This window comes from Phaseolus vulgaris, chromosome 7 (assembly GCF_051622355.1).
Source record: "Phaseolus vulgaris cultivar YP4 chromosome 7, ASM5162235v1, whole genome shotgun sequence".
Lineage (NCBI taxonomy): Eukaryota > Viridiplantae > Streptophyta > Magnoliopsida > Fabales > Fabaceae > Phaseolus > Phaseolus vulgaris.
In genome coordinates this window covers 52,029,586-52,041,605 of record NC_143504.1, presented here as the reverse complement: position 1 = coordinate 52,041,605, position 12,020 = coordinate 52,029,586, and the positions used below count along the sequence as shown (strand labels likewise).

Sequence of the window (12,020 nt, the reverse complement as noted above, 5' to 3'; positions counted from 1 at the left end):
TATTCTCTTATGGACCTGGCAAAACCAAATTTGCCCCGCTATGTGCCAACATTTCAAATCATTAAAAGCAACGTGCTAATTTTTTTATAAATTTCAATACTTTTAAGGTTTCCAGAGACAACAAAAATTAAGTGTTGTATGACCAAAATAACGGTTCGCCTAAATAATAAATGAAATTATTAAAACTTATGCTTAAAATGCATTAGATAATAAATTAGAATTTATTTATATTCAAAGCAAAAACTACTTTCAGGTTTTTAATGAACATAATAGTTGTGATAATCGCAGAGATTATAAGTATTTAATTTGAATAAGTTGCGCGTGTTGTCCACTTACCGCTAAAATTTCCAACCAGTAGCTTCAAAATAAAGTTGAATAGAAAAAATTAATGAGAACAGTTTCCACAAGCGTGCAGTGAGAGTGTTTAAATTTTTGTCCAACAACGATTTTAAATAGAGTTCTTGTTGTGGTGTGTCTTTTGGAACTTCTTCTGACACTGTTTGAAAACGCAGAGCATAGGTACATAGCTTTTACAGCCAAAGAAAAAGAAAAAGGAAAATGAATTTGTGTTCAACCTGACACAATCACGTGATCTTCCGCATCCAATCCAACACACAAACACGACATAGTCTCACCTTAACTTGTCTTCGCCCACGCGCCATCTTTGTTTTCTGTTCGCTGTAGTTCTTTCTTACTGTTTACTCTTCTTCTCTTCATTGTCCTCACTTCTGCTCCCAGATCTTGAGTGAGGTGCTGCTTTTGTTGTCTCTCTTCTCTCTAACTTTTCATTGTTGCTTTCCATCTTCTTTGGAGTTATCTGGAACATGGTGGTTGTTGTTCTGGTTATTAATTGCTAGCACTGGCAAATTTTTGGTGTGGTTGGTTTCCTTCTTTACACACAGTGTGCTTGTTTCTGCTCTGTTTATTCTTTTCTTGGTGGGTTGGTTTCCTCTTGTTTGTGCTTTTTTGAAAAACAGGGCATGTTTGTTGCTGTTTATTGTGTAAATGGTTTTGGTTTCAGTGTGCTTCCATTTTTTGGCTTTCGGGTTTTACTGAGTTTGTATTTTAGATCCTGGCTTTATTCTAGTTTTCTTTGTTTTTGTTTGACTTTTTTTTTTGGGTTGACTAATTAGGGCTTTTTGGTTTTTTCTGGTTAATTTTGGATTTTTTTGTCGGGTATTTTAGCTTGGTTTGCTTACATTTTGCTCTCGTGTTTGGAATTGCAGGCAATGGGTGTCATCTCTAGGAAGATCTTCCCAGCATGTGGGAACATGTGTGTTTGCTGTCCTGCTTTGAGGTCAAGATCACGCCAGCCGGTCAAAAGATACAGAAAACTGCTTGCTGATATATTCCCTAAGTCCCCTGTTAGTGTCTTATCTTATCACACTCTTTTTCCTCCAAAAAAATGAAAGTAGTAACCTCTTTGAACTTCTTTGTTCACCACCATTGCAGCTGGTTTAGCCAATGGCTCATTTTTCTCCAGTATGACCACTTACGAAACAAATATATTGTAGAATCTAGCATTCACAGATTCATTATATATACCCATTGGAATGAGAAAATTATTGTTTCCCTTATCTGAAGCATACAAATTGAGCCATCTTGTTACTTCTGTACATTGTTGCTATGGGTTATTGTTTGGACAAAACTTTTGAAACTCCAATTCTGATTGGATAATGGCACCAAAAGCACCTAAGGAAACCTTATTGTTTTCAGTTATCCCTTATTCTAATGCAAAAAAAAAATAAATTTGTGATCATCAAAAACTCAGAATGTTTGTAGGCGAATCAATATAGTTTATTCTATGGCAATGTCTTTTGACTATACATTCATTTGTACATGAAGTAGAAATCCAGTCACTGTATTCATGTTTCAACTAACTCTTGTCAGGATGAGCCTCCAAGTGACAGGAAGATCATCAAATTATGTGAATATGCTGCAAAAAACCCTTTCCGGATTCCAAAGGTATTTTATTATTCTATTTTGCATGTGTATTTGTCAGTCCTTTTATAAACAAAGAGAAAATCAGGAAGGATCCATTGTTGAAGTTCACTATTTCTGCTCTTTCTGCTAGATTGCAAAATATCTCGAAGAAAGGTGCTCCAGAGAACTAAAATCTGAGCACATCAAAATGGTCAATATTATAATGGAATCCTTCAACAAGTTGCTTTCCATTTGTAAGGTGCAGATGTAAGTTTCTCATGATTAATTAGCATGTTTCCACATTATCAAACAATTGATATGTTATGGATTCTTTCCATTAATTTATTATAATAATGATATTCATATCTACTGGCTAGTTTTTTTGTGATTCATCTTTAAAAGATTCTTGTCTACCTCTTGCATATTACAGAGCATATTTCGCTGTTGATGTACTTAATGTAATTTCGGAGATCTTGAGCTATTCTAAGGATGAGACCATCCAGACACTTGGTTGCCAGTGCTTATCAAGGTTCATCTACTGTCAGGTGAATTATACAATCCAACAACCCTAAGATACGTGTATGGCTGCTTGCATTTGTTGTTTGTGCATGATATGATTGTAATTGGGTGGGATCAATGTTTACCTGGATTTATTTACTTTTACACAGAAAAAACTAGACGCAATGTCTATGTATACAACTAAAATTTAGTGTGTATTCATTCTGGTGATTTTCAAAAGTGTGTTGACAATTTTTAAAATGTTTCATGTTAAGAATATGGTTGGAATACTCCTAATAAGACTTGGTCAATCATCCTTTCCTGAGCTTACTTTTGGGAGTGAGTTAAGCCTAACCTCTATTTCTTGTATGGTAATAAAACCTGATAGTCTTAATCTCAGGTGGCGCGGTGTGAGGGGGTGTATTAACATGTCCCATGCTTTTGATGCACTTGAACTAGTTTTTGCTAGTGTGCTAGGCTTTGTCTGTTTTTAATGATAACTATAGTCCTTCCTTGGGTATTACATTTGGTCTCTCTAATAAAGTTTAATTGATTGGTTTCTCCTACTACTTTCTTCCAAACTATAAATAAGCTGATGTGAATTTGTGATGCATATTCATGCTTTTGACACAACGACAAGACAGGTGGATTCTACGTATACATATAACATAGAAAAGTTGGTGCGGAAAGTATCCATGCTATCACGGGATCATGGTGAAGCAAGTGAAAAGCGCTGCTTGAGGGCATCAAGCTTGCAGTGCCTTTCAGCAATGGTAATTTGTGGCTCATTTTGATTTTTTTTTGTGCTCATGATGTTTTACATTTAAGTTCATTGGCCGCTAATTGCTTTCCAATATTTTTTTTCACATTAAAATCCGTGGTTGCGGCACGTTGATCATTAACTGACTTCCTTTACTCTTGGCAGGTTTGGTTTATGGCTGAATTTTCACACATTTTTGTAGATTTTGATGAGGTACTTATAAAATTAAAGATGCTTCACATTGAAACCATTCTGGTGTTTTAATTCATGAAAAGGCACATTTCCAATTAATAAAAATGAGGCGAAAATATGATAAAATAATTTTCTGGGTGGAGAAGATATCTGTGACTCTTACCCATCCAAGGTTTTGTGATGCTTTCAATTTCATGTCTAAAAGATAATAAACCCATTTTTCATGAAAGTTTGATGTTTTCGCTAGTGGGAGAGTAGGAATTAAACCCAGCAAGCATGCTACTAGAATATTGTATTTTCTCTGATCAATAAATGCTTTTGAATTTTGCATTGTGAATTTGTTTGTCTCTACCGTCAGATAGTGTTACTCATTTGTTCAAAATGTAGATTGTTCATACCACTTTAGATAACTGTGAGTGGAGTAGACAAAATGAAGAGGCTGATGTCAGGGCAGAGACACATCATAATTGGGTGGATGAGGTTATCCGGTGTGAAGGTCGGAGTGGTTCAGTTATTGGCACTAATGACAATCGATCTAGTTGCTTGATCATACAGCCGCGACCAGAAATAAAGGATCCTTCCCTTTTGACTAGGTATATGTTATTCAAGAGTTTATATCAGTGTAGGTCATTTATATATGTGGTACTCTGTCTATTACACTTCTTTTAATCACTCTTTGGTTCCCTTTTTAATTTATTTTGATTATAGAGAAGAAATTGAAAAACCAGAAATATGGGCTCAGATATGTATTCAGAGAATGGTTGAATTAGCCAAGGAAAGCACTACTATGCGTCGTGTGCTGGATCCAATGTTCGTCTACTTTGACTTTAGACAACATTGGGCTCCTGAGAAAGGGTTAGCAATGATAGTTTTATCCAGGATGGCCTACTTCATGGAGAACTCGGGTACTATTCCTCTCCACTTTTGACACAATCACTTTTCAGAAAGAGATCAACCAGTGGATATGTTGTCAAATTTCATGTTTTACCATTAAAAACATTTGGACATTATTTTGAAACTGCAATGAGCCGTGGGCAATACTATATGAGTGTCTTTTATAGAATCTTCTATTCTTGTTCCATAATAATGTTTTTCTTCTCACCTTTTTTCAACAGGGAATCAACGCTTTATTTTGGCTTCTGTGATACATCATCTGGACCACAAAAATGTCATGAATGATCCTCAACTTAAGACTTGTGTTGTACAGGTTGCCACATCTTTAGCTATGCAAATTAGATCTGGGAGGGGCTTGGCAGAGGTTGGTTTTGTTGGTGACCTTTGCAGACATCTTAGGAAAAGCCTCCAAGCTTCCAGTGAATTTGTTGGGGAGCAAGAGTTGAACTTAAATATCTCACTTCAAAATTCTATTGAGGACTGCTTACTAGAAATTGCCAATGGGGTAGGCTCATGAATGCCCCCTCCCTGTTCCAAAAAAACACTTAATTTGGTCATTGCATTTCAATTCAACAGCTACTAAACTACTTTTTTTTCCTTCATTGGTCAGGTCACTGATGCCCAGCCACTTTTTGACCTGATGGCGATTAGCCTAGAAAATATTCAATCTGGTGTTGTTGGTAGAGCTACCATTGGATCTTTGATCATCCTTGCTCGTGCAGTCACCTTAGCATTAACTCGTTTACAGTCACAGCAGGTGAGAGAAGCTTGTTGATCCAATATTGTTTATAGCAAATTATGTCCACTGCAAATTGAAGTTGGAATATCTAGTGTCATAGTTTACAAAATATGATTATATATACCACTAAAGTTTTACATGTTAGGGAGGGGGACAAGGGGCATTGTCTTGATTATACTTTGAAATTCGAACAGATAAACCTTTTTTCCTTTTGTTTATTTGGGGAATATTGGAATACTGAATAGATCTGTTTGATCAATTTTTCGTGCTTCCTTCTAGGGATTTCCTGAAGCTCTTTTTGTGCAACTCCTAAAAGTAATGTTGCATTCAGATGTGGAGGCTCGTGTCGGAGCACACCTTATATTTTGCATTCTTCTTTTTCCAAGTTCCTTCCATACACATGAAATTTCCTCTCTGCGGTCAAGATATCTAGATCAACACAACAAAAGGCATTCTCATACTGCTTCTGTGTCTGCATCTGCTTCAATCACAGCTTTACTTGAAAAACTCCGCAGAAATAGGGATAGCACCAAGGCAGAAAATCATGGGAATACTGTTCATGATGGTGTCTGCCAAGAAAGGGATATTGTAGCAGAAGACTGGAAGCAGGGATGTGGCTTAAAGAATTCCCCTAACTTTTACAAACTCAGTTCTATCATTGATAGGGCTACAGGATCACCTAGTTTGACTGACACGGTAAGTAATTAATTGGTTTCGTTCAATAGGTTTTGTTAATTGTGGTTATTTCTACCTAGTAAAATGTTATTATCTACTAAGTTTTGGTATTGAATGGGCTCTCAGGAATCATATGTTATGAAACTAACAGAAGATCAAATGGCGCAACTTCTTTCTGCCTTTTGGGTTCAAGCCAATCTTCCTGATAATTTACCTTCAAATATTGAAGCTATAGCTCATTCATTCATATTGACACTAATAGTTTTACGCATAAAGGTATGTATTTGTATTACTCTGTATCTTTGTCATTTTTTGTATCCCAGTAGTTTCTTCTATGTTGAATTTCTGCTTCTGGATAGATCATGCATGGTGAATTGAGTTTGTTTGAGTTCCCAATAAAAGTTAATCTTCAATATAGAAAAATAGCAGTAAGTGTAATTTACTGAATTATCTGTGACTTTGACTCTGACTTTGGTAAAAAAATAATGTCAAAGCTTCTATCAAACTTTACAAATTTGTTGAACTTGTCATCTTAAATTATTTTCTCTTCAAATTTAGTCCGGTCCACTGGTATTATGTTAACACTGGCTGATTGTGCCCTGCCTTATAGGTGAATATATCTATGCTTTTGCCCTCGGCTAATATTGAGTTCTCATTTTCATAGTAAACTGAATATAATCACAATCTTCACTGCACTTTCTGCCATCTACTTCCATATATATTATACTGGTTGTTAAAAAAATTCCAATTTCAATGTTGCAGAACCTGAAAGACAGAGATAACCTAGTGATCCGATTTTTCCAGCTTCCTCTATCTCTCTGGACTATGTTGTTGGACCAAAATAATGGTATGACATTCATTTTTCCATATGTAGACTATTTATAATTTTAAATACTTATAAATTTTAAAGAAAAAAATTATGTGAAACTGTTGTACCCATTCTGGCAGGAATGATGCCCCCAGCTTGTCAGAGATCTGTATTTGTGTTGTCTGCTGGCATGCTGGTATTTGCCTGCAAAATATTTCAGATTCATGATGTGAATGAAGTTTTTGCGTCATTGCCATTGTCTGATGTGAGTAACTGATGTGGTTCTGATGCTACACTATTTAATGCCTGTTAGAGGAATTCTGCACTGATTTTGATGGTATAGAAAGCCATTATTTTTATGCACAATCTGAACTATGTATCTTGATTCTTGACAACTACCTACTTTTTTATAACTAGGTTGATCCTTTCTTGAGTATCGATGATGATTATCAAGTATATGCTAAGATCAATGTGGATGTGAGAGAATATGGTACTGCAGCTGATAATCAATTAGCCTGTTCAATATTATCAGAGTTACAGAACAAAATACGAGAATGTCACCAGACCATAAAGGATGCTTTGGTTCATAATTTATCTAGCGTTACTGAGGTATTACATTATATGCAGGGATCATATTTTGTTCATAACCCCCCATTCTCACTTTCTTGTGTTTTCCTGTTTCTTAAGCTGGATGCAGATGAACTGGCTTCGCTACTGTCAGAGACATTCAAGCCTGATGAAGAATTTGTGTTTGGTCCACAGTCAATGCTTGATCAAAATCAAATAATTTTTCATTCCCAGGAGTCACTGTCATTTGATGGGGTATGTTATTTCTGAGTTTGTGCTTGATGCCAGTAGATATAGTGTGTTTATGTGCGCACGCATATAGAAATAGTGCAAAATGTGTTCCAAGACATTATATTTTATAGCTAAAAAATGTCATAGGCCATGTCTTGGCATCATGGGTTTGACTGTTTGGCCCTTTCTAGGAATGCTGACTGAAAGCTTCCTGGCTAATAAAGAAAGTGACTTTTATTTCTGAACATATGAAAAGGAAGTTTAATACCAATCTATTGATATGTTTGGTTTTTTCCCGAGTATGCAGGATTTTCCCTTAAATTCAGCAGGTGAAGATGACACAATCAGTGAAGCATCTGTCTCTGACCTTTCTCGATTTATTCCAAAGATGCCTGTATCCCCTTCCGCACCTCATGTTATCAGCATTGGACAACTTATGGAATCGGTACATTCTTTGTCTTGCATGTGTGTATAAGGCATTTTTGTGTGTTCCTGCCTTTCTCCCCAATTCAGGATGAAAGGGGAGAGAGTGGCTAGCATTTTGAATTAAAAAGGAAAAAGTATCATTGAGGGTACTATTTCTATGTACGTTGCCTATGTCATGACAAACAACTAAGAAACCATCTCACTTTCTATTCTCTTTTCTTTCTTTGTACCTTCTTCCCTTTACTTTCCCATATGAACCAAACAGTGTAGGTGTGGAGTGGGGCGAGTTTAAGTGAAATGCTTTGAAGTTAATATCCCATAGTTTATCTTTCATGCCTATTTATTTTGTCAATGTACGCAAAATGCAAATGGAATTGGAATTGTGCTTTTGATTGCTACGCATGATTACTGTTCCTACAAGCTCAACAATCTATGCACTGTTTGTAGGCTTTAGAGGTAGCCGGTCAAGTGGCAGGAACAGCTGTCTCCACTTCGCCCCTACCATACAACACCATGGCTAGCCAGTGTGAATCACTTGGGACATTTGCAAGGAAGAAGCTTTCAAATTGGCTGGCCTTTGAGAATCATTACACCCAAGCAGCTGATAAATCGTTTCTGGCAATTGCTGATGTTAGAAACTCAGCACTTGAAAAGGTTTGTTCTGATAATACTGGATAGTGCAATCATTATTTGTCATGATTCCACTTAGTTTAGAAAGGGTAAAGAATGTTTTTGGTTCCTCTAAAATTTTTAAGGTTTGATATTATTAGTTCCTCTAAAATATTTTGTCTATTTTTAGTCTCTAATTTAAAAATCCCTTTCATCACTTTATTGAAGCGTTGTCTAAACCACTTGAAGGATTCTAAGTTATGCATTTCAAAAATTAGAGGGAACAAAAAATTTGAGAGAGATTGAAATCAAATTTTGAAAAAGTTTAGATGTACCAAAAATATATTTTGTGCTATTAGAAAACACTGAGTTCTGTTAAAAATAAATCCAACTCTTTAAATGCAGTCTTGACATTGTTATACTTGTTACTACTTTTGTAGGTAGGAAATGGTGATGGGTATGGCCAACTGGCAAGGGACCCCATGAGGCTACCTCCTGCTAGCCCCTTTGACAATTTCCTCAAGGCTGCTGGGTGTTAGATAGGTGTTCCATGCTTACATCGTCTGTTGTGTATAGTTCTAACGTTAAATGCTCTTCCAGACATGAGTTTCTAGGATCTGAATCGGTCCTTGTTAGGACTAGTAGGTAAATCCCAGTACTTTGACTTCAGTGATATATATAATTGTAGAAAGACAAATTCTATCTACTCTTTATGTGGGAGCCAACATGCTTGTCCTTCACACTGTTTTGGAGTCAATTGCACTGCAACTTGCTATTTTGTGTAAATCCAGTGATTAATGCACTGCAACACTCTCGTGGGTACTACCTGTTCGTGGAGGGGTATTATTGGTTGCACGTGTTCCCCAAGTCAAAATCTGCCACAGTGCATACATAAAGAAGATCAGGATCATGTGCAGTTTGCGATTCTAAAGTTCACTTTTCTTTTTCTTTCAAACTTTTATGCAGTAGACACATGTAATTTTAAACAATTTTCAATTTGGAATTTGTAAAATTACATGTGTTATCGCTGTAATCTTTTGAAAGATTGACATTAAATCAGCTCTTTTAAAGGTCTGTTACCAAATGATTGTTTTTGCAACATTTACTTTTTACAACTTTTGAAAGATGATATTATGCAATTTGAAAGGATTAAACTAACAGTTTTTCTCTGTTGAGTGGAGGAAAACCTTAAATGTTGTATCAATCAGTTACTAATTAATTTAGGCAAGTGTGGTGCAATTTCCTTCTTTGCTTGTGAATTGTGAACTCACAGTACAGGAGCACTGCAGTTACTCCTACCACCATATTCTGCTGAAACTTCTATTTTTAGAGTTGTATTTCTGTTCTCTTGTATTCCTCCTAATAGGGAAAAATCAGTAATTAGTTACTGATTTTAAAACTAAGCAAATATAAGAGCACATATAACCTTTTTAAAACTAAGCAAATAACTATTTAAAATTTGAACAGTGAACAGTACTTATGTGAACTGAGATGAGTCAATATGGAATGGTGGGTTTAGATATTGTTGCTAATACACATGTTGAGCAGTGTATCAACGTTTTATTGAATAAAAGTGTATATCTTTTTAAAGTGGTCCTGCATGGAAATGAAATAATTTATTTATTTTGTCATCTTGTATCATTCCATTCATGGAATTATTGCTTCCACATCCGATATGGGATAAATGCCAAAAGAAGAATGGATGAGAAAGTTGTGATTCCAAGAGGGAGATCTCGGATAAGGAGGGAAGTGAAGTGGTGGGTAACAAAAAACTAAATAATGAAAATGCAAGCCAACATAGAGAAAAGGGAGAATATATTGATGAAGGGTAAAGCAAGAACACAAAATATAGAAAGGAAAAGAAGTTTATGGTGCAAGGGACCTACCTAGTAGACATCATTAACGAGGGATGCCAACCAAAAACAAATGATTGAAAAGTTGTCAGGTCCATCTCCATGAATGGGGTTTCTATAAACTGTTCCTCACTCCTCTGTCTTCCAAGCCAAACCTTCACTTAGCTCCCCACCATGTCTTTTCTGTTCGGATCGCAGTGCTGCCATCTATCTAACTGTACTACCATTCCTCTTAGTTTTTGTTTATATATATGACTTGTTACCATTTCAACTTTTGAAGAATTTCACTTCAACACTATGTAACCTAGAATCAATTCCATGGTCAAAATTAACTCTATAAATATGTTACAGAAATCTTGGATTTGTTATTTATTTTTCTAAGGAGTCACATATTGGCTTGAACATCATAGGTGATTTTGTGTGAAAGAACCTAGGCATGGAAATCAATATTGTGGTTTTTGATAAGTTTTGATCATTATCTATCCCTATTTATATTTATATAGGTTGTTGTTTATTTATTACGTTGCTTTGTTTTTCATTTTCACCCGTTTACTTTAGACCGTCTATTCTTTGTAAAGATAGTATGTGTACCCTTTGTAAAAATAGATTGTCTATCCTTTATATACTATTGACCACCTAGTGGTTTTTTTTCCTTATTTGTTTCTTTTCTCTCTTCTCTTGTTCTTTTATTCCACTGGTTTTATGCTTTGTTTTTTGGTTCACTTGATTTTCTGTTGTTGTAATTTTTTTCTCCTTGGCATAGAGCACAACTCAGATCATCCATGGGTGTCATCTTCCAATATGGTATCAGAGCAGGTTAGATCTCGCTTTGCTTCTGTCAATTTTTCTTTTCTTTTCTTGTTATCAAGATTGTTTCTTGCTCTTCTTTTATTCATTTTTGTTATATCATGAACAATATCACCATGAATGTTTCTCAAAACCCATCAAGTCCTTATTATCTTCATCTAGGTGAAAATCCTGTAATAATTTTGGTTAGTCCACAACTCACTGGGAAAAATTATCATTTATAGAGTAGAGCCATGAAATGTGCGTTACTATCAGAAAACAAGTTCAAGTTTGTAGATGGCAGCACAATGCTTCTAGAACAAAATGCACCTCTTTATGAAGCATAGGAAAGATGTAACGTGATGATAATCTCATGGATCACTCCTGCAGTCAGTCTTCAAATAGCACAAAGCACGATATACATTCATTATGCAACAAATATTTGGGAGGATATAAGAAAAAGACTCTCCAATGGAGATCTTTTTAGGATTTCAGACATCCTTCAAGAAATACATTCAATGAAGCAAGGAGAGAGAAACATTTCTAAGTTCTTCACAGATTTTGAAGATATTATGGGAGGAGCTTGAATCTTTAAGGTCGATGCCACAATGTGTTTATGAAGTTAAATGCACTTGTGATTTGATTAAAATTGTTGTTAAATATAAAGATTATGGATATGTGTTTTGCTTCTTAAAGGGTCTTGATGATACTTACACTATTGACAAAACACAAGTTCTTCTTTTAAACCCGTTGTCCGATATTAACAAAGTATTTAACAAGAAAGATAGTTAAACAGAACTGAAGTCATTGAAAACAAGTCTTTTATCAATGTTGTTAGTAATTAAACCAAATGGAAACAAGAGAAGACGAGTTGGAAACCACAAGGCAGATGTAGAGGTCGAAATCCAAATTATGGGAAACAATGCTCAATCTGTCATAAGATGAACCATACTACTTAAGAATGTTTTTCAAAACATGGATTCTCACCATGGTACAACCAAAAATATGAATGTGTTGCAAATGTTATCATGAACGAGACCAAAACTAGCACTTAAAATA

General features: G+C 35.4%; 1 protein-coding gene, 1 long non-coding RNA gene and 1 pseudogene across 5 annotated transcripts; 2 read left to right on the top strand and 1 right to left on the bottom strand.

Annotated features, from left to right (window-relative positions):
- Positions 1-390: 390 nt before the first annotated feature.
- LOC137830082 (protein SEMI-ROLLED LEAF 2) lies at positions 391-9,059 on the top strand. 4 transcript variants are annotated; one of them, XM_068637202.2, is made up of 20 exons: positions 391-519; positions 1,227-1,364; positions 1,891-1,965; positions 2,075-2,190; positions 2,354-2,468; positions 3,066-3,194; positions 3,347-3,394; positions 3,761-3,966; positions 4,082-4,278; positions 4,489-4,772; positions 4,878-5,024; positions 5,286-5,702; positions 5,808-5,957; positions 6,444-6,528; positions 6,630-6,754; positions 6,907-7,098; positions 7,177-7,311; positions 7,595-7,732; positions 8,161-8,367; positions 8,763-9,059. In XM_068637202.2, exons 2-20 carry the CDS (start codon positions 1,230-1,232, stop codon positions 8,859-8,861), a joined length of 3,000 nt encoding a protein of 999 aa, XP_068493303.1. In that variant the 5' UTR covers positions 391-519; positions 1,227-1,229; the 3' UTR covers positions 8,862-9,059. The 4 variants fall into 4 exon arrangements, with proteins under 4 accessions (XP_068493303.1, XP_068493300.1, XP_068493302.1 ...); XM_068637199.2 differs by having other exon boundaries at positions 397-750; XM_068637201.2 differs by having other exon boundaries at positions 455-878.
- On the bottom strand, positions 9,026-10,382 carry LOC150025986 (uncharacterized; annotated as a pseudogene).
- Positions 10,383-10,719: 337 nt separating this feature from the next.
- LOC150025985 (uncharacterized) lies at positions 10,720-11,656 on the top strand. The gene is made up of 2 exons (XR_016522883.1): positions 10,720-10,991; positions 11,145-11,656. It is a non-coding gene; the product is annotated as an uncharacterized LOC150025985 (long non-coding RNA).
- The last annotated feature ends 364 nt before the right edge of the window (positions 11,657-12,020 follow it).

Coding starts and splice junctions, on each gene's coding strand:
- LOC137830082 (XM_068637202.2), top strand. CDS start 1,230: ATGGGTGTCATCTCTAGGAAGATCTTCCCAGCATGTGGGAACATGTGT. Junction 3,395..3,760: donor TTTTTGTAGATTTTGATGAG/GTACTTATAAAA, acceptor TTCAAAATGTAG/ATTGTTCATACCACTTTAGA. Junction 7,733..8,160: donor TTGGACAACTTATGGAATCG/GTACATTCTTTG, acceptor CACTGTTTGTAG/GCTTTAGAGGTAGCCGGTCA.